The sequence below is a fragment of the Pongo pygmaeus genome, chromosome 18 (genome assembly GCF_028885625.2).
Source record: "Pongo pygmaeus isolate AG05252 chromosome 18, NHGRI_mPonPyg2-v2.0_pri, whole genome shotgun sequence".
Taxonomy (NCBI): domain Eukaryota; kingdom Metazoa; phylum Chordata; class Mammalia; order Primates; family Hominidae; genus Pongo; species Pongo pygmaeus.
This window is the reverse complement of record NC_072391.2, coordinates 512,757-537,590: the sequence shown is the minus strand read 5'-3', so window position 1 is coordinate 537,590 and position 24,834 is coordinate 512,757. Positions and strand designations below refer to the sequence as shown.

Below are 24,834 nucleotides of genomic sequence, written 5' to 3'. Positions count from 1 at the left end.
AGGAATTCGAAGCTGTAGTGAGCTGTGATTTTGCCTGTGAATAGCCCTGCACTCCAGCCTGGGCAACAGGGCAAAACTCCCTCTCTAAAGTAAGAAAACATTTAAAACCTTAGCATAGGCCGGGGGTGGTGGCTCACGCCAGTAATCCCAGCACTTTGGGAGGCCAAGGTGGGTGGATCACGAGGTCAGGAGATCAAGACCAGCCTGGCCAATATGGTGAAACCCCATCTCTACTAAAACTACAAAAATTAGCTGGGTGCAGCCGGGCACAGTGGCTCACGCCTGTAATCCTAGCACTTTGGGAGGCCGAGGCAGGCGGATCATGAGGTCAGGAGATCAAGACCATCCTGGCTAACACAGTGAAACCCTGTCTCTGCTAAAAATAGAAAAAATTAGCCAGGCGTGGTGGTGGGTGCCTGTAGTCCCAGCTACTTGGGAGGCTGAGGCAGGAGAATCACTGGAACCTGGAAGGCAGAGGTTGCAGTGAGCCAAGATGGCACCACTGCACTCCAGCCTGGGCAACAGAGCAAGACTCCGTCTCAAAAAAAAAAAACTTAGTATAATGTGCTCCAGGTTCATCCATGTTGTCACAAATGGCAGTTTCGCTTGTTTCCCGGGCTGGAATGCAATGGTGTGATCCGGGCTCACCGAAACCTCCGCCTCCTGGGTTCAAGAGATTCTCCTGTCTCAGCCTCCGGAGTAGCTGGGATTACAGGCGCCTGCTACCACGCCCAGCTAATTTTTGTATTTTTAGTAGAGACGGGGTTTCATCATATTGGTCAGGCTGGTCTCGAACATCCGCCCCTCTTGGCCTCCCAAAGAGCTGGGATTACAGGCGTGAGCCACTGTGCCTAGTCCCAATGTCTCCTTTTTTTAAGGCTGAATAATAAGGCAAATACCTTACAAAACTAAATATACAGGCTGGGCACGGTGGCTCATGCCTGTAATCCCAGCACTTTGGGAGGCTGAGGCAGGTGGATCACGAGGTCAGGAGTTTGAGACCCGCCTGACCAACATGGTGAAACCCCCTCTCTACTAAAAATACAAAAATTAGCGGGGCGTGGTGGCGAGAGCATGTAATCCCAGCTACTCAGGAGGCTAAGGCAGGAGAATCACTTGAACCTGGGAGGTGGAGGTTGCAGTGAGCCAAGATCGTGACACTGCACTCTAGCCTGGGCGACAGAGCGAGACTCCGTCTCAAAAAAAAAATTAAAAAAATAAAAACTAATATACATTTATAGTATAAAATTAAAGAAATAAAACTAAATATACATTGTTTATTTAGCCGTTCCACTCCTAGTACCTAGGAGAAATGAAAGTACGTGTCCATGCACCCACTTCTGTACAAATGTTCATAGCAGCTTTACTTGTTATAGCCCGAACCTGTAAGCAACCCAAGTACTTATCAGCAGGTGAATAAACAAACTGGCACATCCACACCGTGGAACACAGCTCAACCCCAAGGAGGACCCGGCGGGGAGCCCGGCTCCACCCTGAACAGGACCCGGCGGGGAGCCCGGCTCCACACCGAGGTGGACCCGGCAGGGAGCCCGGCTCGACCCTGAACAGGACCTGGCGGGGAGCCCGGCTCGACCCGGAAGAGGATTTCACTACTGACACACACGACATCACAGGTAAATCTCGGAGCAATCAGGTTCAGTGAAAGAAGCTGGACAAAAAAGAGTGCGTACCTTATGACTCCACTTATGTAAAATCCTAGAAAGTACAAACACCAGGCAGGCGCGGTGGCTCACCGCTGTAATCCCCGCACTTTGGGAGGCCGAGGCAGGCACATCACTTAAAGTCAGGAATTTGAGACCCGCCTGGCCAACATGGCAAAACCCTATCTCTACTAAAAATACAAAAATTAGCCGGGAGTGGTGGCGGGCGCCTGTAATCCCAGCTACTCGGGAGACTGAGGCAACCCGGCAGGCAGAAATTTCAGTAAGCTGAGATCATGCCACGGCACTCCAGCCTGGGTGACAGAGACTCCATCTCAAAAAATAAAAATAAAAAACATAAATAGCAACAGAGAGCAAATCAGCAGTCGCTTGGGAAATAAGGGGTAGGGATAGGTGAGAGGGAGGGATTGCCAGGTACACGTGCGGCCTGGATAGTGCTGACGGCTTCGTGACATAGACACATCAGCCTCATCAGACTACACACTACATATGTGTGGTTTGCCTTCTGTCAACTGTGCATCCATAAAGCTATCAACAAAAACTGCCTGCAAACTATTTTTAACTGACAACTTTTTTTTTTTTTTTTGAGATGGAGTCTCGCTCTGTCGCCCAGGCTGGAGTGCACTGGCATGATCTTGGCTCACTGCAACCTCTGCCTCCTGGGTTCAAGCGATTCTCCTGCCTCAGCCTCCTGAGTAGCTGGGACTACAGGTACCCACCACCACGCCCAACTAATTTTTGTATTATTAGTAGAGATGGAGTTTCACCATGTTGGTCAGGCTGGTCTCGAACCCCTGACCTCAAGTGATCCACCTGCCTTGGCCTCCGAAAGTGCTGGAATTATAGGCATGAGCCACTGCACCTAGCCAGACAACTGTGAAAACTAGATTAACATTTTATATTCAGTAAATAAACTTAGAGCGAAATCACTTTTAGGACCAGGTCACGCTCTCCCTTGTGGCCTCCAGCAGCTGAGAGCACAGAGCCTCACTTGTGTTTACGGATATTTTATTCAGTGGGGGAGAATTTGTATTCTCACCTTCAAATTTGGTAAAGTACATGTCTTAGAGTAAAAACAGAACATGAGTGTGTAAGGCACAACTGAATTCCTCCTGACTCAGCCCAAATTTTGATGATTTTCTTATTTTAACACCTCACTATGAGGCTACGGTGCCTGCTCCGTCTTCTTGGGATGGCCTGGCCGCCCTGGCTCCCACCAGGCCTGGAGCCCTCCAGAGCCCCCGTTCTGCATCCTCAGTGCTCCCCGAGGCCAAAACCCCAGCCTGCAGAGGGGCTCTGAGGAGCCAGCAGGAGAGGCTGTGCAGAGCTTCCTTTCTCAGCCCCTCTACATTTTCCAAAGCAGCAGCGAAGGTCTAGTTCTCATCACTCTCCTCTTCCCTGTGTAACAGTTTTCCAAGTTACACGTGATGGTCGAAGAGCTGAAAGGTAATTCTTCTTATTTCTGGTGAATATTTATCATTCTTGCTTGGACAAACACCTGTCAGGTGCAGTCTGGCACCTCCCAGCTGCCTTTGAGGTTTCCAGGTTCCCTGGCACCAGAGAGCGGCCCTGAGACCCATGCGGTCACTGGAAGGAACTCAGGAACTCACTGAGAACTTAGTAGCAGGGTGTGTGTGGGTCATGGCAACACTGGTCAGTGTCAGCTAGAAACCCGTGATGGATGGTCTGCTGACACATTTTGTAGAAGAAGCCACTCTCCCACCCACAGCGGCTGTTGGAGTGGCCACATTTATAAGGTGAGGCCAACCCTCAGCCACTGTTTATTCTTTATTTTATTATTTAATTATTTAATTATTATTATTTTTTGAGACGGAGTTTCACTCTTGTCACCCAGGCTGGATGCAATGGCGTGATCTTGGCTCACCGCAACCTCTGCCTCCGTCAGGCTGGTCTCGAACTCCTGACCTCAGGTGATCTGCCCGCCTCGGCCTTCCAAAGTGCTTGGATTACAGGCATGAGCCACCGCACCTGGCCAACGCACTATTTTGTATTTATTTATTTTACGAGATAGAGTCTCACTCTGTCACCCAGGCTGGAGTGCAGTGGTGCAATTTCAGCTCACCGCAACCTCTGCCTCCCGGGTTCAAACAATTCTCGTGCCTCAGCGTTCTGAGTAGCTGGGACTACAGGCATGTGCCACCATGCCCAGCTAATTTTTATATTTTTTTAGTAGAGGTGGGGTTTCGCCATGTTGGCCAGGCTGGTCTCAAACTCCTGACCTCAGGTGATCTGCCCGCCTTGGCCTCCCAAAGCGTTGAGATTACAGGCGTGAGCCACCATGCCCAGCCTGGTTTTTATTTGTTTTTATTTATTTATTTTTATAGAGACAGGGTCTTGCTATGTTGCCCAGGCTGGTCTCGAATTCCAGGCTCAAGTGATCCACCGACCTTGACCTTCCAAAGTGCTAGGATTACAGGCGTGAACCACCATGCCTGGCTCTTTTTTTTTTTTTGAGATGGAGTCTCGCTCTGTCACCCAGGGTGGAGTGCAGTCCTGCGATCTCAGCTCACTGCAAGCTCCACCTCCCGGGTTCAAGCAATTCTCCTGCCTCAGCCTCCCAAGTAGCTGGGATTACAGGTGAGCGCCACCACACCCAGCTAATTTTTGTATTTTTAGTAGAGAGAGGGTTTCACTATATTGTTTCACTATATTGGCCAGGCTGCTCTGAAACTCCTGATCCACCCCCCTTGGCCTCCCAAAATGCTGGGATTACAGGCGTGAGCCAACATGCCCAGCGTTATTTATTTATTTATTTATTCATTAAGATGGAGTCTCATTTTGTTACCCAGGCTAGTCTTGAACTCCTGGGCTCAAGTGTTTTGCCAGCCTCAGCCTCCCAAAGTGCTGGAATGACAGGCATGAGCCACCATGCCCAGCCCTACCACAGTTTATTGCACAAGAGCCAGATTTCTAGCCCTAACGGTGAACTTGCATCTTTCCTCAGGAATGTGGACGTGAGGCTGGCAGAAGGAACGCTGTCCCTCTCTTCAGTGGCTGGGCCATGGCTTGTGGAGGCGGCTGCTGGGGCTGGGATCTCGAGGCAGCAGGGCAGGCCCAGGCTCACAGAGGCTGGTGGAGGGAAGGGAAGGCCCAGGGCCCCGCATCCCAGCTTCCTCGCTGAGCTCCACCACATCCCTCCCTCAGAGCCTGTGGAGGGACCCAGGATCTGCCTTTGAGGTTCCCCAGGTTCCCTGGCACCAGAGAGGGGCCCCGAAGCGCGTGCAGTCACTGGAAGGAATTAGCTGAGCACTTAGCACACAGGGTGTGTGTGGGTCGTGGCCATGCTGGTCGGTGCCAGCCAGGAACCCACAATGGATGGTCTGCTGACACATTTTCTGGAAGCAGCCCCTCTCCCAGGCCATGGCGGCTGTGGGAGTGGCCACGTTCATAAGGTGAGGCCAACCCTCAGCCACCAAAAAAGCCAACTCAGCAGTTATAAGCTCCACACTGTGTTTTCCAAATGGTGCAGGAGTGAACTACAAGATACAGATTTTCTCTCCACCTCGGCCAGGCGCTGTGGGTCACGCCTGCAGTCCTGAGGCGGGCAGATTGCATGAGCCCGGGAGTTCAAGATCAGGCTGGGCAGCCGGGCATGGTGGCTTACGCCTGTAATCCCAGCACTTTAGGAGGACGAGGTAGGTGGATTGTCTGAGCTCAGGAGTTTGAGACCAGCCTGGGCAACACTGTGAAACCTCGTCTCTAGTAAAATACAAAAAATTAGCTGGGTGTGGTGGCATGCACCTGTAGTCCCAGCTACTCGGGAGGCTGAGGCAGGAGAATCACTTGAACCCAGGAGGCAGAAGTTGCAGTGAGCTGAGATCGCACCACTGCACTCTAGCCTGGGTGACAGAGCGAGACTCCATCTCAAAAAAAAAAACAAAACAAGACCAGCCTGGGCAACATGGCAAGACCTTGTCTCTACAAAAAATTCAAAAAACATCCTGGCATGGCAGTGTGTGCCTGTGGCCCCAGGTACCCAGGAGGCTGGGATAGGAGGATCTCTTGAGCCCAGGAGTTTGGAGGGTGCAGTGAGTTATGTTTGTGCCACTGCACTCCAGCCTGGCTGACAGAGCCAGACCCTGTCTCTGACAAAAACAAAACAAAACAAAAAACAAATCTTTTTTCCTCCTTGTCAGGAAGTAAAGCCTGAATACATTCAGGGCCTGGTGTCACAGTAAGCTGGGAGCTTGGAGGAACAGAATGGGGACCGCAGGGCTGAGGGGCATCCCTGATGGGAGCTGCTCCCCTCCTGTGAGGGCAGCCATGGGGGCCCTGGTGGGCACAGCCACACACCTCCCTCCAGCCTCCTGCTGCTCAGCACCTCCCACGTGCAGCAGGGCTGGGGGCCATGTCAACGGAGGAGGAAAGCTGTGGCAGTGACCAAACCCAGGAGAGAGGCAACCGGTGGCCTGGCTGGTCCTGGGCCCAACATTCAGGGTTGGCTGCATCTAAGCATGCGGCCTCTGCCAAGGGAGCAGGACCCTGCCTGTAGACTGGGGCTTCCGCATGAGGCAGGAAGTGTTCTAAACGTCACAGAAGGCCTGGCGCGGTGACTCACGCCTGTAATCCCAGCACTTTGGGAGGCCGAGGCGGGCGGATCACCTGAGGTTGGGAGTTCAAGACCAGCCTGGGCTAACATGGTGAAACCCTGCCTCTACTAAAAATACAAAATTAGCTGGGCATGGTGGCGGGTGCCTGTAATCCCAGCTACTCGGGAGGCTGAGGCAGGAGAATCGCTTGAACCTGGGAGGCGGAGGTTGCAGTGAGCTGAGATCGCACCACTGCACTCCAGCCTGGGCAACAAGAGCGAAACACTCTCAAAAAAAAAAAAAAAAATAGGCTGGATGCGGTGGCTTACGCCTGTGATCCCAGCACTTTGGGAGGCCGAGGCAGGCGGATCACGAGGTCAGGAGATCGAGACCATCCTGGCTAACATGGTGAAACCCCGCCTCTACTAAAAATACAAAAAATTAGCTGGGCATGGGGGCAGGCGCCTGTAGTCCCAGCTACTAGGAAGGCTGAGGCAGGAGAATAGCATGAACCCGGGAGGTGGAGCTTGCAGTGAGCCGAGATAGCGCCACTGCACTCCGGCCTGGGCGACAGAGCGAGACTCCATCTCAAAAAATAAACAAATAAAAAAATAAATAAAAAATAAGGCCAGGCGCAGTGGCTGACGCCTGTAATCCCAGCACTTTGGGAGGCCAAGGCGGGCGGATCACGAGGTCAGGAGATCGAGACCATCCTGGCTAATAAGGTGAAAACCCATCTCTACTAAAAATACAAAAATTAGCCGGGCGTGGTGGTGGGCACCTGTAGTCCCAGCTACTCCGGAGGCTGAGGCAGGAGAATGGCGTGAACCCGGGAGGCGGAGCTTGCAGTGAGCCGAGATTGCGCCACTGCACTCCAGCCTGGGCGACAGAGCGAGACGCCATCTCAAAAAAAAAAAAAAAAAAAAAAGAAAAATACTACTACTAGTAAGTAAACATCACAGAAAAGACAGAAAGGAAACACAACCCCTAAACGACAGGATCACCAGCAATTCTCTTTAATCCTCTTTCTTTTCCTTCTAAAAGCTTTTGCAAAGTCCAATTTATTTTTACAGTAAATAGATTATCTTTTAAGAAAATGCACTAGCAAGATTGTAGCAAAGTGTGTTTATGCAAACAGGTGGTGCAGAGACAGAGAGGCGGAACTTGTGGGCAGGTGGAGGACCGTCCCAGCTCATGGGCCACGCACAGATGGGAGCACCTCAGTGTTTTCAGCCAAGAGAACACAAGTCTCAGGATCCATGTGGCTCCCTCAGGCCCTGGACCCAGGTAGGCAGGACACCCTTGACCATGGGGCAGGGGACATCCCAGCATCGTCTGTACCCCCACCACCTGCGTGGCACCTGGTCCTCAGACACCTGCATGGCACCTGGCCCTCAGACACCTGCGTGGCACCTGGCCCTCAGGCACCTTCGTGGCAGCTCCACGGGCCAGGCCCACTGTCCAGTTGCTCCTGCCCTGGAGTTGGGGCCGTGGGGAGGGAAAGCACAGTAATAGCTGAGCGTTCAGAGGAGGGGCTGGGCTGCAGGCATTGCTGGTTCAGATTGGTGCTCTCCACCTGGCTGTGTGAGGCAGCGGGAAGCAGTGGCCGGAAGATTCCTGCAGGAGTTTCAGAACTTAGTAGCCGGCTGAGGACGGCTTCCTCCTAAAACACCTCGGCTGCCTCAGCCACCCAGCACCTGCCAGAAATGCCGGCAGAGGCCGAGGCCGTTACAGAAGAGCAAGCGCACCAGTGCCCGCCTCCTGCCCAGCCCCACTGGGCAGCACCCATGTGTGGCCAGGCTGGCACAGGGGCCGGGAGGATGGGGACAAAGGAGACGCCAGCCCCATGGGTCCTGCAGAGACCTGCCCATGCAGTGACCAGCGTCCAAGGACACAGATGATCCCAAGAAGCGGGAGTGGTAACTCACCTAGAGCTTAGCAGAGAAGGATGCGAAATCCGCCAGCCCTTTGACATCGTTTGGGAACGTCAACCATGCCCCGCCATCGGCCACCAGCACGGCCCCCGTCACGTAGGAAGCCAGAGGGCTGGCCAGGTAGAGCACGCTGTGGGCAATCTCGGTCTTGTTCCCCAGCCTCTGCAGCGGGCTGGCAGTGACCTTGGTGCTCAGGCTGGCCTGAGGGCCACCTGGAGGGCAGCAGAAGACTCAGGCCCCATGAGCCCCAAGACCCAGCACCCTCCCCTCTCCCCCAGCTCATTCCCTGAGAGGCACCTGGGAACAGCAAGGACACAGTCAGTGTCACCAAGGCCTAGCATGGAGCAGGATCAGGCCAGACACAGAACATAGTTGCCACCACGGAACCAGCACAGGGCTTTTCAACATACCCCCTGCCAAGGTTCTGGAAGCTTCATGGGCACCCTGTGCCCCAGGGGAGAATATGTGGGAGGCCTGGGCTCCCTGAGAGCCTTACCCAGTCGCCGGAGCCCCTCCGTGCCACTGATGGGGCCAGGGGCGAGGCTGTTGACGCGGATGTTTTGGGGACCCCACTCCACAGCCAAGTGCCGTGTCATCGCGTCTGCATGGGAGAAAATTGGATATGAAGGGGCCGCTCTGCCCTCTGCGAGGGCTCAGGGCCAAGGCCAGGCCTTGCTGCCTGCAGCTGGGCTCAGCTTCACGTGGAGACTGCTGGCCTCCTGGGATGGAAGCAGACGGCCCATTGGGGACCCAGGTGGGCAAACCTGGGCGGGGGGGTGGTCATACCCACAGCGGCCTTGGCGGAGCCTGCGTGCACCTGGAGTGCCTGCCCCCGGTTCCCCAGGGTGGCAGTGATGTTCACAATCACCCCTCCGTGGTCCTGCAACACACAAGGCCCGGGGCAGTGAGCGGGCGGCCGTCAGGGGGAGGCCACGGAACAGTGAGCGGGCGGCCGTGAGGGGGAGGCCACGGGGCAGGGAGCGGGCGGCCTAATGGGGAGGCCACGGGACAGTGAGCGGGCGGCCGTGAGGGGGAGGCCACGGGACAGTGAGTGGGCGGCCGTGAGGGGGAGGCCCGGGGCAGGGAGCGGGCGGCCTAATGGGGAGGCCACGGGGCAGGGAGCGGGCGGCCTAATGGGGGAGGCCACGGGACAGTGAGCGGGCGGCCGTGAGGGGGAGGCCACGGGGCAGGGAGCGGGTGGCCGTCAGGGGGAGGCCACGGGGCAGGGAGCAGGCGGCCGTGAGGGGGAGGCCACGGGGCAGGGAGCGGGCGGCCGTGAGGGGGAGGCCACGGGGCAGGGAGCGGGCGGCCGTCAGGGGGAGGCCACGGGACAGGGAGCGGGCGGCCGTGAGGGGGAGGCCGTGAGGGGGAGGCCACAGGACAGGGAGCGGGCGGCCGTCAGGGGGAGGCCACGGGGCAGGGAGCGGGCGGCCTAATGGGGAGGCCACGGGACAGTGAGCGGGTGGCCGTCAGGGGGAGGCCACGGGACAGTGAGCGGGCGGCCGTGAGGGGGAGGCCCGGGGCAGGGAGCAGGCGGCCTAATGGGGAGGCCACGGGACAGTGAGCAGGCGGCCGTCAGGGGGAGGCCCGGGGCAGGGAGCAGGTGGCCTAATGGGGAGGCCACGGGGCAGGGAGCGGGCGGCCTAATGGGGAGGCCACGGGGCAGGGAGCGGGCGGCCTAATGGGGGAGGCCACGGGACAGTGAGCGGGCGGCCGTGAGGGGGAGGCCACGGGACAGTGAGCGGGCGGCCGTGAGGGGGAGGCCACGGGGCAGGGAGCGGGCGGCCGTCAGGGGGAGGCCACGGGGCAGGGAGCGGGCGGCCTAATGGGGAGGCCACGGGGCAGGGAGCGGGCGGCCTAATGGGGAGGCCACGGGGCAGGGAGTGGGCGGCCGTCAGGGGGAGGCCACGGGGCAGGGAGCGGGCGGCCTAATGGGGAGGCCACGGGGCAGGGAGCGGGCGGCCGTCAGGGGGAGGCCACGGGGCAGTGAGCGGGTGGCTGTCAGGGGGAGGCCCCGCTGGGAGGACACCCACCCGGAAGAACTTCTCGTAGAGCACACGAGACACGTTGAAGGTGCCGCTGGTGTCGATGTCCATCACGGTCTTGAAGGCGTTGAAGGACAAGGCGCCGGCGGGGCACAGGAAGTTCCCGGCTGCACCTGCAGAATGGGAGACCGCAGGAGCTGCTGGAGCCTGGGGAGAGGGATGCCAAGTGGGTGGTGGCCAGGGGGGCAGACGGGAGGGTGCAGGAGGGAGCCCAGGTGCCCTGTCGCACAGGGAGGAGACCCATGCCCTAGGAAAAATTCCAAAATGACCAAAGCAAGATGGGTGTCCTGGCTGCCCTGTGTCCCCGAGAAAAGAAGACATGCTGAGCCCTGGCTCCGAGGTACCTGCGACTGTGGCCTTGTTTGGAAATGGGATGGGTTGCAGAAATAATCGAATTACACTGAAGTCACAACGAATTAGGGGGAGCCCTAAATCCAATGACCGGCATCCTTATAACAAGGAAAGAGAACACACAGACACATGCCACGTGAAGACAGTGGCAGACAGAACAGCGACGGTCTCCGAGCCCGGGAGGGCCAAGGGCTATGGCAGTACCGGAAGCCACGCAGAAGGCAGGAACAGGCTCTCCCCCGGGGCCTTCAGAGAGCACAGCTCTGCCAACGCCTTCCCCTTTGGACGTTCTGCCTCCAGAACTGGGAGATTATATTTCGGTTGTTTTAGCCACACAGGTTGTAGTACTCTGTTAGCCCAGGGAAACTAATACACAGGATGTTTTTAAAAGGGAATTTCTGCAGAGCGAAACCAATGTTGGTTCATCAATTGTAACAAACGCAAGATGTTAACAGGGAAAACTGTGTAGGTGGGAGTATGGAATTCCATGTACTATTAATTATTCTATAAACCTAAAACTGTGATTAAAAAAAAATCGGCTGGGCGCGGTGGCTCACGCCGGTAATCCCAGCACTTTGGGAGGCCGAGGCGGGCAGATCACGAGGTCAGGCGATCAAGACCATCCTGGCTAACATGGTGAAACCCCGTCTTTAGTAAAAATACAAAAAGTTAGCCAGGCGTGGTGGCGGGCGCCTGTAGTCCCAGCTACTAGGGGGCTGAGGCAGGAGAATGGCGTGAACCCGGGAGGCGGAGCTTGCGGTGAGCCAAGATTGCGCCACTGCACTCCAGCCTGGGCGACAGAGCAAGACTCCATCTCAAAAAATAAAAATAAAAATCAATAAAAATAAAAAATAAAAAAATTAAAATAAAAGCTGGGGGCCGGGCGCGGCAACTCACGCCTGTAATCCCAGCACTTTCGGAGGCCAAGGCAGGCGGACCACCTGAGATCAGGAGTTCGAGACCAGTCTAAACAATATGACGAAACCCCATCTCTACTAAAAATACAAAAATTAGCCAGGTGTGGTGGCGGGCGCCTGTAATCCCAGCTACTCGGGAGGCTGAGACGGGGGAATTGCTTGAACCCGGGAGGCAGAGGGTGCAGTAAGCTGAGATTGCACCACGGTACTCCAGCCTGGGCAACAAGAGCGAAACTCTGTCTAAAAAAAAAAAAAAAAAAAGCTAGGCCGGGCTTTTATTTTATTGATGACTCTTGCCTGTAATCCCAGCATTTTGGGAGGCCAAGGCAGGAAGACTGCTTGAGCCTAGGAGTTTGAGACTGGCCTGGGCAACACACAGTAAGACCCTGTCTCTACTAAAAATAAAAAATACAAAAATTAGCCAGGCGTGATGGCACACGTCTGTAGTCCCAGCTACTCAGGAGGCTGGGGCAGGAGGATGGCTTGAGCCCAGAAGGTGGAGGCTGCAGTGAGCCATGATCACACCAGCCTGGGTGACAGAGTGAGATGCTGTCTAAAAAAAAAAAAAAAAAAAAAAGGCTATTACTTTTTTTCTAAGAGGGAATTTCAGGACACAAGGGCACCCGACTCTGCCGTTCAGCCGTGTTCATGGCGTCCACTTGGGCCGCAGCTGTGCTGACCTGCTGCCACCCAGAGAAGCTGAGTCAGGCCGGAGACAGAGGGCCAGAGACAGAGGGCTGGAGACAGAGGGCCGGAGACGGGGGCCGGAGACAGAGGCCCGGAGACACGGGGCCGGAGACAGGGGGCCGGAGACAGAGGCCCGGAGACAGGGGGCCGGAGACAGGAGGCCGGAGACAGAGGGCCGGAGACAGGGGGCCGGAGACAGAGGGCCGGAGACAGGAGGCCGGAGACAGAGGCGCGGAGACAGAAGGCCGGAGACAGAGGCCCGGAGACAGAGGCCCAGAGACAGAGGCGCGGAGACAGAGGCCTGGAGACAGGGGGCCGGAGACAGAGGCCCGGAGACAGAGGCCCGGAGACAGAGGAGCGGAGACAGGGGCCCGGAGACAGGGGGCCGGAGACAGAGGCCCAGAGACAGAGGCCCGGAGACAGAGGGCCGGAGACGGGACCGGAGACAGGGGGCCGGAGACAGAGGCCCGGAGACAGGGGGCCGGAGACAGAGGCCCGGAGACAGGGGGCCGGAGCCTGAGTCTTGGCCTCAGGTACCTGGATGGGGTGCAGCCCACCCCAGGGCAGGCAGCTAGGTTCCCTGGCACGGTCCCCACCCCAAGACCAGAGTTCTAGGGCCTCCAAACGGTACCACCAACCTGTGAGAAGCCACCAACCTCACTCAGCACCGACTCACAGTTAATGAGAATGTCGATTCTGCCAAACTCCTTCAGAGCCTGGTCCACAGCGGCCATGATAGCTGGGGGTGCTCGGACGTCCATAGAGAGAGGGAGGCAGCGCCGGCTGGTGGCCCCAGCCAGCTTCCTGGCGGCCTGGAAGCCAGGTAAAGAGGCAGACAGCAGCCCTGCAGCCTCGGCCTGGAGAAAAGGCCTTTGGAATCTGCAGAGGACGATGCTTCCGGGTTCCACGGGGACCCTGGGTTTGCTGCTGGACCCCACTCTGGGGAAGCACAGCCTGCGAGTGCCCACGACCCCAGTGGATGTTTGTGGGAAACTGCCACGCTCTCCCCCCACCTGCCACGCTCTCCCCCAACCTGCCACGCTCTCCCCCAACCTGCCACCTGTCCTAGAATCCTCCCTCTGCATTGCCCTCCAGGCCACTGTCACCATGTCCTGCCCCTGCTGCAGAGCAGAGGTGGCACAGGTGAGACTCTCCTCCCAGGAGAGTCTCCTCCCAGCGGGTGGGACGCACGGACCACCTAAATAACCCAGGTGAGCCCAGAGATCTTTCTTGGGGCCACATTACCCCCAAACAGGAAGGTCCCTCCCAGGACCCAATAACTAGATTTTTTTAAAAGTCAAAGATGTCTCTGGGAGGCCACTTACACTGAAGCTCCATATTTAGGATAGGTGCAAGTTTTGGTGCCAGCCGGGCACAGTGGTTCACACCTATAATCCTGGCACTTTGGGAGGTTGAGGTGGGCGGATCACTTGAGGTCAGGAGTTTGAGACCAGCCTGGTCAACATGGTGAAACCCCATCTCTACCAAAAAAATGCAAAAATTAGCCAGGCGTGGTGGCAGGCGCCTGTAGTCCCAGCTACTCCGGAGGCTGAGGCAGGAGAATCGCTTGAACCTGGGAGGCGGAGGCTGCAGTGAGCCGAGATCGCACCACCGCACTCCAGCCTGGGTGACAGAGTGAGACTCCCGTCTCAAAAAAAAAGTTTTGGTGCCAACATCCCCTTAGCCTCTGGACCCTCCTGGCCCAGGCCCAGCACCCCCACAGCCACCCGCACAGGGGACCATGGGAGAGGCCCTCTCACCGTCAGCACTCGCGGCAGGCTCCTACTGGCAATCACCGTATGGCAGCCGTGCCTGCAAAACCAGAAGCAGGTGTGAGGACAATGTGGGAGAGGGGCACTCCCAGGGGGCATCTGCCCAGCTGCTGGGCAGGAGTCTCTCAGGCGGAAGTACCAGTCCAGGGCTGAAGGCCCGGCTGGCAGAGGGCACAGGAGCGTGAACAGGACTGAGGAACTCTGGAGGGACCTCAGGTGGTGCCCACCCCGGGGTTTCTGGCATGGGACATCCCACCGCACAGGCCTGTGGGTCCTGCCCCAAACACCAGGTACAGAGACAGCTGTGAGCCACAGAGGCCCAGCCCACACATCTGCCTGGGGCCTGCTGGGCCCACATCCTCCACCCCCTTCTCCCTGTGGGGCTGGCGTGGAGGACCGTTCTGAAGCGGGGTGCTCCCTGCTCCCCTTCCTGACCACGTGGATGCGAATCCACCACGTTGGCCTCTGTGAACCCCGGTTCCAGGAATGCCGCTAGGATTTCCACCTTTATCTACTGTTCTTGCGAAAGAGCACAAAGTTAAGTCCTGCCCTTAGGTCAAAACAACCTTGATGTTCTCCTAAACGAATTCCTACACACTCCCTCTGAAGCAGGACCCCTTTCCCTGTGGTATAGAAGCCCTGGGCCTGAGGGTAACAGCATGGAGACGCCTGTCTCACAGCCACCCAAGACTACGCTTCTGCCCATAAATTCCCCGAGAAAATCACCCGACATGGACAAACGGGATCTGTCTGCCTTGTTCTTTGGTTTCTCGGCTCTTCTGGTTCGGGGGTTGCTTGCCCACAATAACCATAAAGGTAGCTACCCCTGCTAGGCAGGTCCCACTGGAGCTGCAATGTCCCATCTGGTCCTCAGATGCCCTGAGCACAGAGCCACCAGTGGAACGGCCAAATCTCTTCCTGTGGGATTCACCTTTCTGGTCTGAAAAGCAGGGGCCTCAGGGGAACTGAGGAAGGGTCCCTCACCCCCACCCCAGCCTAACTCTAGCCACTGTCAGGTGGGATAAGTTGCTGACCCTGGCCTGAAGCCACATAATTGTGTCCCAGGAGAAAATGTGCTCTGCAGGGCACCAGCCCTGGGGCCTGACACAGCCCTGACTCTCGAGGTCCCAGCAGGCCCCAGACCAGAGCCACACAATCTCCACTGACCTGTAGGAGCCTCGAAGTCCTGACTCTCCCCAGGGCAATCCTAGACCCCTCCCCAGTCCCTCTGGCAGGCACCTGGATCCTGTCGGGTAGCTGAGCAGGGGACATCTACCTCCCACCAACGTCTTGCCAGGGGTCAGGCATCCAGCAGGGCCCAGGCAGGGAGAAGCAAGGAGCAGGGAAGGGACACAGAGCAGTCTCACCGCATGAAAATCTCAGCAATCCGGAACCCAATCCCAGAGCCGCCACCTGTGATGAAGGCCACTTTGTCCCTGAGAATAAAAAAGGAGGCTCTTTTAAAAGAGCCCTATTGGGCCGGGCCGGTGGCTCCCAGCACTTTGGAAGGCCAAGGTGGGTGGGCCACAAGGTCAGGAAATCGAGACCAGCTTGGACAATATGGTAAAACCCTGTCTCTACTAAAAATACAAAAATCAGCTGGGCGTGGTAGTGGGTGCCTGTAATCCCAGCTACTTGGGCGGCTGAGGCAGGAGAATAGCTTGAACCCGGGAGGCAGATGTTGCAGTGAGCTGAGATCGCACCACTGCACTCCAGCCTGGGCAAAAGAGCGAGACTCCATCTCAAAAAATACGTATAAATAAAATAAAATAAAAATAAATAAAAAATAAAAGAGCCCTGTTAAAATACACCCCCCATATTGCTATACGGTAATGATTTAAAAGGAAAATTCGGCCGGGTGCCGTGGCTCACACCTGTAATCACAGCACTTTAGGAGGCCAAGGCGGGCGGATCACCTGAGGTCGGGAGTTCGAGACCAGCCTGACCAACATGGAGAAACCCCGTCTCTACTAAAAATACAAAAAATTAGCCGGGTGTGGTGGCGCATGCCTGTAATCCCAGCTACTCGGGAGGCTGAGGTAGAAGAATCACTTGAACCTGGGAGGCGGACGTCGTGGTGAGCCGAGATCACGCCACTGCACTCCAGCCTGGGCGACAACAGCAAAACATGGTCTTCAAAAATAAATAAATAAATAAATAAAATGAAAATTCATAAAGTTATAGTATTTTTTTATTTTTTATTTTTTAAATTTTTTTTGAGATGGAGTCTCGCTCTGTCGCCCAGGCTGGAGTGCAGTGGCACGATCTAGGCTCACTGCAAACTCCGCCTCCCGGGTTCACGCCATTCTCCTGCCTCAGCCTCCCGAGTAGCTGGGACTACAGGCGCCCGCCACGACGCCCGGCTAATTTTTTTGTATTTTTTAGTAGAGACGAGGTTTCACCGTGTTAGCCAGGATGGTCTCGATCTCCTGACCTCGTGATCCACCCGCCTCGGCCTCCCAAAGTGCTGGGATTACAGGCATGAGCCACCACACCGGGCCTATTTATTTATTTTGAGACAGGTTCTTGCTACGTTGTCCAGGCTGGAGTGCAGTGGCACCATCACGGCTCACTGCCGCCTTGACCTCTTGGGCAAGAAGGATCCTCCTGCTTCAGCCTCCCAAGTAGCTGGGACTACAGGTGCATGCCAGCGTGCCCAGCTAATTTTTCATCTATTTTTCTAGAGAGGGGTATCGTTTTGTTGCTCAGGCTGGTCCTGAACTTGTGCTGACACAAACTTGCAAAGTGCAGTGGGGGAAAGTGTATTTTGTTGTCTTTTGACAAAAATTGACAGAAGTAGATAGAAGAGAGAAAAATACCCTGGCTTAAACAAGATAGAGGTTATAATTTCCTCTCTCCTAAGCCCTGCATGGCACTAATATCAAATATGATTCCTGAGATTCAGCAAGCTAGGTCAGGATAATATGGCTTTTTTATTTATTAGAGATTTTCTTGTACGTATTAAATGTGTACTGATTGGTATGACTGGCACAAATTGTACCAGATGGATGGCAGTCTCCTACTTTTGCAGAGCTCCAAGTTGCCTTTCCTATTCTTAATTATTAAAGATTAATTTTGGGCCAGGTGCAGTGTCTCACTCCTGTAATCCCAGCACTTTGGGAAGCCGAGGCAGGTGGATCATCTGAGGCCAGGAGTTCCAGACCAGCCTGACCAACACGGTGAAACCTCACCTCTACTAGAAATACAATTAGCCCAGCGTGGTGGCGTGCGCCTATAGTCCCACTTGGGCGCACTGAGGCTGAAGCAGGAGAATTGGGAGGCTGAGGCAGAAGAATTGCTTGAACCCAGAATGAGACTCCGTTTCAAAAAAAAACTTTTTTTTACTGCAGAACACTCAAAGAGAATTGTCAATACCTGTCCTTGGAGAACATAATTTAAAAAAATTTTTTTTTCTTTTTTTGACATGGAGTTTCACTCTTGCTGCCCAGTGCAATGGCGCAATCTTGGCTCACTGCAACCTCCACCTCCCGAGTTCAAGCGATTCTCCTGCCTCGGCCTCCCAAGTAGTTGGGATTACAGGTGTGCACCACCACACCCGGCTAATTTTTTGTATTTTTAGCAGAGACGGGGTTTCACCATGTTGGCCAGGCTGGTCTCGAACTCCGGACCTCAGGTGATCTACCCACCTCGGCCTCCCAAAGCGCTGGGATTACAGACGTGAGCCACTGCTCCTGGCAAAAGATCAAAATTTTAATAGAAACTTGAAAATGTTGCCAATTGAAAAAAAGAAAAGGAAAAAAAAAACAAAAGGATCCGCCCATTAGCCGAGTGAGGGCAGGTGACCGGGGAGGATCGACCTTTGCCCGGGCTGCCTTCTCTTGTGAACACCAAGGCGTTTGCAGGAAAATGAAGAGCTGCTGGGCAAAACCTGGCATTCCTGGGCCTTCTGGGTCTTCCGGAAAAATGATTTCAACCTAAAATTTTCTGTTAAGAAAGAGGCCAGGTTGGGCCGGGCTCGGTGGCTCAAGCCTGTAAATCCCAGCACTTTGGGAAGCCGAGGCGGGTGGATCACCTGAGGTCAGGAGTTCGAGAAGAGCCTGACCAACACGGTGACACCCCCTCTCTACTAAAAATACAAAAAATTAGCCGGGCTGAGGCAGGAGAATCGCTGGAACCCGGGAGGCACAGGTTGCAGTGAGCGGAGATCGTGCCACTGCACTCCAGCCTGGGTGACAGAGCGAGATTCCGTCTCAAAAAAAAAAAAAAAAAAAAGAAAAAAGAAAGAAAGGAGCCGGGCGAGACAGGTTTCCTAACACACGAGCCCTCGGGGACCACGTGGGGACGCCGGCGCCCGCGGACCGGACCCTGCACCGAGGCTGCGCCCGCTTCCCAGGCCCCGCTCACCGCAGCAGGTCCGGGCAGAAGAGGTGGCGGTACGCGGGGAGACAGTCGTCCCCCTCCACGTCGGGCGGCGGCTGGGCCATGGCGCTCGCCTCGGGGACTGCGGGGACAACGGGCGAGAGCTGCCTCAGCCTCCAGCACCCGGCGCGCAGCTGCGAACTCTCCTGGAACCGGGAGCCCCGCCCCACTCCCCGGACGCCCCGCCCCTCCTCTGATGGCTTCCCGGAGGCCCCGCCCCTCCCCCAATTCTCCCCGGAAGCCCCGCCCCCGCGCGCGGCCTGCTGGGACTGGAAGTCGGCGCGCGAGGCGCAGGCGCAGGCGCAGGCGCAGGCGCAGTGCGGGGCGGGGGGGGCGGTTCCCGCGGCGGAAGCCCGACGGTCTGCGGGTGTCCTCCGTGAGTTTTTTTCACAAGTATTCGGCGTCAGCGCCGCGTTCAGAGCCTCCGAGACTTGTGGGATAGGATACCCCTGGCTCCTGGGTCCAGGCCAGGCTCGCAGCCTCTGGGCTCCCCGTTCGCCTCCCCGTAAACACCGTGGGGAGGGCCGGGGCCCAGGAAAGCGCGGCCGGCCCCGCGCCGCTTCCCAAAATGACCCGTTTTGACGCCAATAAAGAAGGGTCCGGGGCCGGGCGGGGTGGCTCACACTTGTAATCCTAGCACTTTGGGAGGCCGAGGCGGGCGGGTCACGAGGTCAGGAGTTCGAGACCATCCTGGACAACATGGTGAAACCCCGTCTTTACTAAAAATACAGAAATTAGCCGGGCGTTGTGGCTGGTGCCTGTAGTCCCATCTACTCAGGAGGCTGAGGCAGGAGAATCGCTTGAAGCCGGGAGGCGGAGGTTGCAGTGAGCCGAGATCTCGCCACTACACTCTATCCTGGGGGACAGAGCGAGACTCCGTCTCAAAAAAAAAAAGGGGCCCGGTACTTCTGTTCCGCGTGGGGGCCCGGGCGGGGCTATGCCGCGAACCCAGGACGGGGCGCCCCGCCCGCACCACTGTTGGAAGACGGGGGTCCGCGACGGCCACGGGGGAAAAACATGCAGGGCCGCTCCTGAGCTGGACACACCCGCGGGCCAGCGGCTTCAGGGGCGTGATAGAGCCGCCACCGCTACAGTAAAGGCTGCCAGGCCCTTTCTGCGCTGGGTGGACTCAGTCCGCCGGCCCCTTTCTGCCCCTTCCCGGGGAAGGCAGCTCCTCCTTTGGCGGGATCACAGCATCGGCTCGCGCCTAGCTTGGGTTCTCCGGATTGCAGGCTGGTGGTCTCTGGACCCCTGCCTGGCTCATACATCCAACAACGTTATGGAACTAGGTGTGCAAAACTTCATCTTTACTGTTCAACTCCTTACAACTTGCATAAAAGCGTCATTTCTACCTCAGAGTTGGCGGAAGTCATAATTAGTGTACCACCCATCTGCTGGGCACAGTGAATTTTAATGCCTCCCCTTTAGAGGAGAGGTTACGATAACGTGAAGACCCCCCCACCACAAAGGTTGTCCGGCACTCTGGTGCAAAAAGGATTGGTCCAATCTTGTGCTGGCTTGGGGTACAGAAAGGCACTGAAGTTGGTGGCTCAAACTCCTCTGGGCTGGGGTGGGGCAGAGGTGAACAGGAAAGTAAGTGGTTTGGGACAGGCAGGTTTGGATGTGGGCTTGGGTTCTTGCTGATGGAGGTAGTTGGTCCTGCGTGGGGGATGGGGTGGTAAGGGCAGCTTGAGCCTCAGGCTGGGTGGATGCTGCTGTGCTGGCCCCCGTCTGCCCAGCTCACCAGCTCACTGCTCTGGAACCACAGCTGGATCTCCCGCTGGGCCCCCTCCACGGAGTCGCTGGCGTGGATGACGTTCCTGTGCCAGGACAGGAGCAATGTGAGGCTCAGGCTTCATGTGCACCCTGAGGAGTCCCAGGGACCACCTGCTGCTCCCCTGTTGCCCTCTGTCTAGGGGAGCAAGCCTGTGACTGCAGACAGGGAAGGAGTAACAGTGGAGCTGGGAAACCGGGTTCCAGCCTGGCCTCGGCCTCTTACAGCCTCGTGGACCCGCCCAGGCCCCAGCTTTTGGGAGCCTCATTTCCCCCAAAGTTGCCCCTTGCCAACCCCTTGGGGTGTCAGGTAACAGGCAACGATGGCACGGTACACACAACACAAAGAGAACACCTCATTGCCCTGTGTGCCCTGGGAGAACGCAGCTCTCACCAGTGTGAGCTGTCACGTCCCACCTGGCTTCATCCTAGCACAGCAAGACAGCCAGGTCTCGTGGATCTGCCACCACCCCAAGTGATGGCCCTCCTTGCCCCCAGCAGCAGCCTGGTGTATCAGGACCCCTGTACCTGCTGATGTGGACGCTGAAGTCACCCCTTATGGTTCCTGGGGCAGCCTCAGCCGAGTCGGTGTGTCCAATCATGGCCCTCGAGGCGCGGACAACATTGTACCCTTCCCAGACCTGCAGCGAGAGATAATGGTTGGGGAGAAGTGGGGAACACCAAGGGCCCCTGGGCTCAATCCAGGGCCCCTCCCTTTGCTGGGGGGAAAGACACACCCACACGCCCTTTACCCACAGGCCCTTCCACCACCCCTGCCCTGCCGTACCATGGCCACCACAGGCCCAGAGCTCATGTAGCGAATGAGGGCAGGGTAGAAGGGCTTCCTCCGCAGGTCCTGGTAGTGCTCGGCAAGGACGCTCTCTGGTGCCTGGGTGGCATTAGAGGGAAGGAGGAGGAGCCGCAGAGAGTAAACCTGGGCACTAGCACAGCAGCTGTGATGCCCTGACCTCAGGCACCTTGCAGATAACACCAGCATGGGCAGCACCCCTACCGCAGAATAGATCCCTACTGCCCCTTCAACTGCCAAAGCCAGGCCCTGCCCCAGCGCTGGCTGGGATGTGAAAGACTGAGAAGGATCCCCCAACCCCGTCCCCACAGGGATACCCACAAGCCCAGAGCCCCACTACCTGCAGCATCTTCATCCCCACCAGTGTGAAGCCCCGCCTCTCAAAGCGCTGGATCACGTCCCCAACGAGCCGCCGTTGCACGCCATCTGGCTTCACTGCCACCAGGGTCCGCTCCCGGGTCCAGGAGGGCCCTCCTTTAAAAGGCAAGGGGTCAGAGGCACTGCCACCTCACCTTTCACGTCCCCACCATCCGGGTTTCCCAGCCGGAGCCCAGGGGTCACCAGGCTTCAGGGTGTCTGCCCCTAAGCAGGGCACTCTGGAAGAGATAAGGATGGTGCCCACAGCCAGAAACGCCCCCATGATAGTCCCTGTCAGGGACACCCAAGGCAATGTGTCCCCAGGGCTTCTAGCCTCTCCCAGGGGCCATGGCTCCTCCCAGCAGAGGCAGAAGCTGCCTGAGATCGCCCCGAGGTTCAGGGAGGCACTGCCCAGCTCAGGGACCACCCCAAGGTCCAGGGAGGCAAAGCCCAGCTCAGGGACCACCTCAAGGTCCAGGGAGGGACAGGCCAGCCCAGCGACCACCCTGAGGTCCATGGAGGCACAGCCCAGCTCAGCAACCACCCTGAGGTCCATGGAGGCACAGCCCAGCTCAGCAACCACCCTGAGGTCCATGGAGGCACAGCCCAGCTCAGGGACCACCCTGAGGTCCACGGAGGCACAGCCCAGCTCAGTGGCCGCAGGGAAGTCTGGAGATCCTGCAAAACTCCAGCCTCACTTTTGACTCCAGCCCTTCTGGATGACGACACACATGGTCTGAAGCCCAGGCTTTCCACATGAGGAAGAACCCAGAGCCCACCCTGTGTCTGAGGTGAAGGAGTGGCAGGGAACCAGGGTGAAACACACTTTCCCCACCAGGTGAGCCCTGGAAACAGGGACAAAAGGGGCCTGAAGATTGAAGAGGGAAGGTAGCAGGATTCTGTCCGAGCCAGGAGACGGGGCCTGTGCTGCTGTGGAGTTTCAAGGCCTGTGCTTCCAGACCCAGAGTCAGCACTGAGCTCCGCCCCAGCCGTCCTCCTCTGGAGGGGACGCTGCCAGGGAAACAGAAGACGTCCTCACCCTCCTACAGTCCCAGGCTGCTCCAGAGCCAAGCTACCCTCCAGCATCGGGTCCCTGGTTTCCAGAGGAGCCCAGACCCTGTATGACCCACAGAGAGGCTGGACAGAGCCAAAGGGGCCCCGCCAGGCCAGGAGGAAGACCCCCTGGTTGGTTTGTTCCCCCAAAACCCAGTTCGCAGGGCGCCTTGTGTAGCCTGGGGCTCTGCTGCGGCTGGTGCGGGCATTGTAGGCGGCGGCTCACTTTTCAGAGCCGATGGAGGGAGCCCTGGGACATGGATCGTCCTGTGAGGTGGCAGCTGGGGGGGCCGGGCAGCGGCGGGGCCGGGGACTTGGGGCCTGACGTCCCAGTCAGATTCTGGCCTAACTCGGCCTTCAGCGAACGCCCCAGCGGAGCGGCTCCCCACCCCTCCCACCCCCTCACCCCCACCCCCCGACTCCCTCACCCCCCCACACCCCCCACCCCCACCCCGGCCGGGAGACCCCTCACCGCCCAGTGCTGCAGCCGGCCTCTGCCTTCCTTTCGCTCCCGGGCCCTCGGTCGCCCCGGACCCGCCCAGGCTGCCAACTCGCCGGGCGCCTGCAGCCTGGGGCCTGGGGAGGCGAGAAGGAGCCGCAGAGCCGGCCGGGCACTGGAGGGGCGTGCGGGTGCAAGCCGGCGCCTTCCCCAACTCGGACGGACCCCGCAGCCCGCGACCCCAGGCCTCTGGGGGAGTCGGACCCCGGCCCGCACGTGCGCGGACAAAGGCCGAGCGGCGCGCGCCCCTTCCGCCCCCCGTGTCCCCGCCGGGGCGCGCGGCCCCACTCACCCGAGCTGTGCCGCGCTAGCAGGCTGGGGCCCTGGGCCCGCGGGCCGCAGCGCAGCCCCTGCAGCGCGGAGCGCCAGAAGAGGCCGCCCATGACGCCCGGCCCGCGGGCCGCTGTGAGCGCGAGGAGAGGGCGCGGAGGGCGGTGCCAGCCCCAGACCCGCCCCCGCCCGCCGGGGAGCCCCCGCGCCGACGCTGCCCGCAGCCCCCCACCGCCCCGGACCCCCGTGGCCCGGCGCTCACGGGGCGCGTGGAAATGTTCAACGCCAATTTCTGTTAAAATCAGAAGAAAAAACAAAATAATAATGAATCCTTCTCGAATTGCATTCGTCTTTATACCGACGCAACCGTTAACTATCGTTTTAACGCTTTCCCACGGAGGAAGGCCCACTCGGGAGGCTGAGGCAGGAGGATCGCTTGAGCCCAGGAGATTGAGGCTGCAGTGAGCTGTGACTGCACCGCTGCACTCCGGCCTGGGCCATAGAGCAAGACTCTGTCTCAAAAATAAATCCACGGACCAAAAGGAGGTCTAGAAGCCCTGGTCTGAGCCCCCTCCAATGGAGGGTGAAATTCCTACGTGAGCCCCAGGGCGGGAGAAGGAGGCGCTCCGGAGACGCTGACTCTGCGGCCAGGACGAGTAGGCGGGACTACAGACCCGCGCCACCACAACCAGCTAATATTTTAATTTTTTGTAGAGATGGGGCCTCCCTATGTTGCCCATGCTGGTCTCAAACTCCGGGGATCAAGAAATCCTCCTGCCTTGGCTTCCCAAGGTGCTGGGATTACAGATGTGAGCCTGGTCTGTGAATTTGAATGAGGAAAAATCCGACCTTTATTCTCAAATGGCCTCTGATGTGACTGCATTCCTCTAATTCGTTCAATTGCGGATATAAGGAACAAGCTACAGTCATAGCTGCAGGGCCTGTGACTTTGTCACCAACAGAATTCACAGGTACGGTAATATTGGGGTAGAGAGCACACAAGCCACTATTTGAAATGGTTAGGTCTCCCACTGCTAGAATTTACTTAATGAGTCTTGAACAAGCCTATGTTCTTTTTGCTGCTATTGTGAATGGAATTGTTTTCTTATTTAAATTATCCATTGCAGGTGTATAACATACAAATGAGATTTGTTTGTTTGTTTTTAGACAGAGTGTCGCTCTTGTTGCCCAGGCTGGAGTGCAATAATGGCATGATCTCTGCTCACTGCAGCCTCCGCCTCCCAGGTTCAAGCAGTTCTCCTGCCTCAGGCTCCCGAGTAGCTGGAATTACAGGAGGTCGCCACCACACCTGGCTGGTGTTTTTTTGTATTTTTAGTAGAGACGGAGTTTCGCCATGTTGGCCAGGCTGGTCTCAAACTCGTGGCCTCAGATGATCCACCCGCCTTGGCCTCTCAAAGTGCTGGGATTACAGGCGTGAGCCACCACGCCTGGCCAACAATTGAGCTTTGTGTATTGATCTTGTATCCTGCAAGCCTTCCAAATGCATTTATTAGTTCTAATAGTTTTTCATTAATTCCTTGGGAATTTGTTTGTATAAGATTGTGACATATGGAGCGGGGCACACTGGCTCACGTCTGTAATCCCAGCACTTTGGGAGGCCGAGGCGAGTGGATCACGAGGTCAGGAGTTCAAGACCAGCCTGGTCAACGTGGTGAAACCCCGTCTCTACTAAAAATACAAAAATTAGCTGGACATGGTGGTGCATGCCTGTAATCCCGGCTACTCAGGAGGCTGA

The 24,834-nt window shown here is 57.3% G+C and overlaps 2 protein-coding genes across 15 annotated transcripts; both read right to left on the bottom strand.

Annotated features, from left to right (window-relative positions):
- Positions 1-7,232: 7,232 nt before the first annotated feature.
- Positions 7,233-18,532, bottom strand: DECR2 (2,4-dienoyl-CoA reductase 2). 12 transcript variants are annotated; one of them, XM_063654118.1, is made up of 10 exons: positions 18,304-18,405; positions 17,586-17,630; positions 15,306-15,374; positions 13,927-13,978; positions 12,823-13,023; positions 10,200-10,358; positions 8,953-9,046; positions 8,663-8,767; positions 8,161-8,378; positions 7,233-7,849 (listed from the first exon to the last, which is right to left on the bottom strand). In XM_063654118.1, exons 3-9 carry the CDS (start codon positions 15,308-15,310, stop codon positions 8,161-8,163), a joined length of 834 nt encoding a protein of 277 aa, XP_063510188.1. In that variant the 5' UTR covers positions 15,311-15,374; positions 17,586-17,630; positions 18,304-18,405; the 3' UTR covers positions 7,233-7,849. The 12 variants fall into 12 exon arrangements, with proteins under 12 accessions (XP_063510188.1, XP_063510189.1, XP_054311218.1 ...); XM_063654119.1 differs by having other exon boundaries at positions 12,823-12,978; XM_054455243.2 differs by lacking the exon at positions 17,586-17,630 and having other exon boundaries at positions 12,823-12,978; positions 18,304-18,532.
- A 486-nt stretch (positions 18,533-19,018) lies between these two features.
- NME4 (NME/NM23 nucleoside diphosphate kinase 4) lies at positions 19,019-23,260 on the bottom strand. Of its 3 annotated transcripts, none has more exons than XM_063654114.1 (6): positions 23,101-23,256; positions 21,240-21,373; positions 20,879-20,980; positions 20,620-20,732; positions 20,063-20,138; positions 19,019-19,174 (listed from the first exon to the last, which is right to left on the bottom strand). In XM_063654114.1, the coding sequence occupies exons 1-6, from the start codon at positions 23,189-23,191 to the stop codon at positions 19,163-19,165; spliced, it is 528 nt and encodes a 175-aa protein (XP_063510184.1). In that variant the 5' UTR covers positions 23,192-23,256; the 3' UTR covers positions 19,019-19,162. The 3 variants fall into 3 exon arrangements, with proteins under 3 accessions (XP_063510184.1, XP_054311213.1, XP_054311212.1); XM_054455238.2 differs by lacking the exon at positions 19,019-19,174 and adding an exon at positions 19,711-19,883; XM_054455237.2 differs by lacking the exon at positions 19,019-19,174 and having other exon boundaries at positions 19,711-20,138; positions 23,101-23,260.
- Between the last annotated feature and the right edge of the window lie 1,574 nt (positions 23,261-24,834).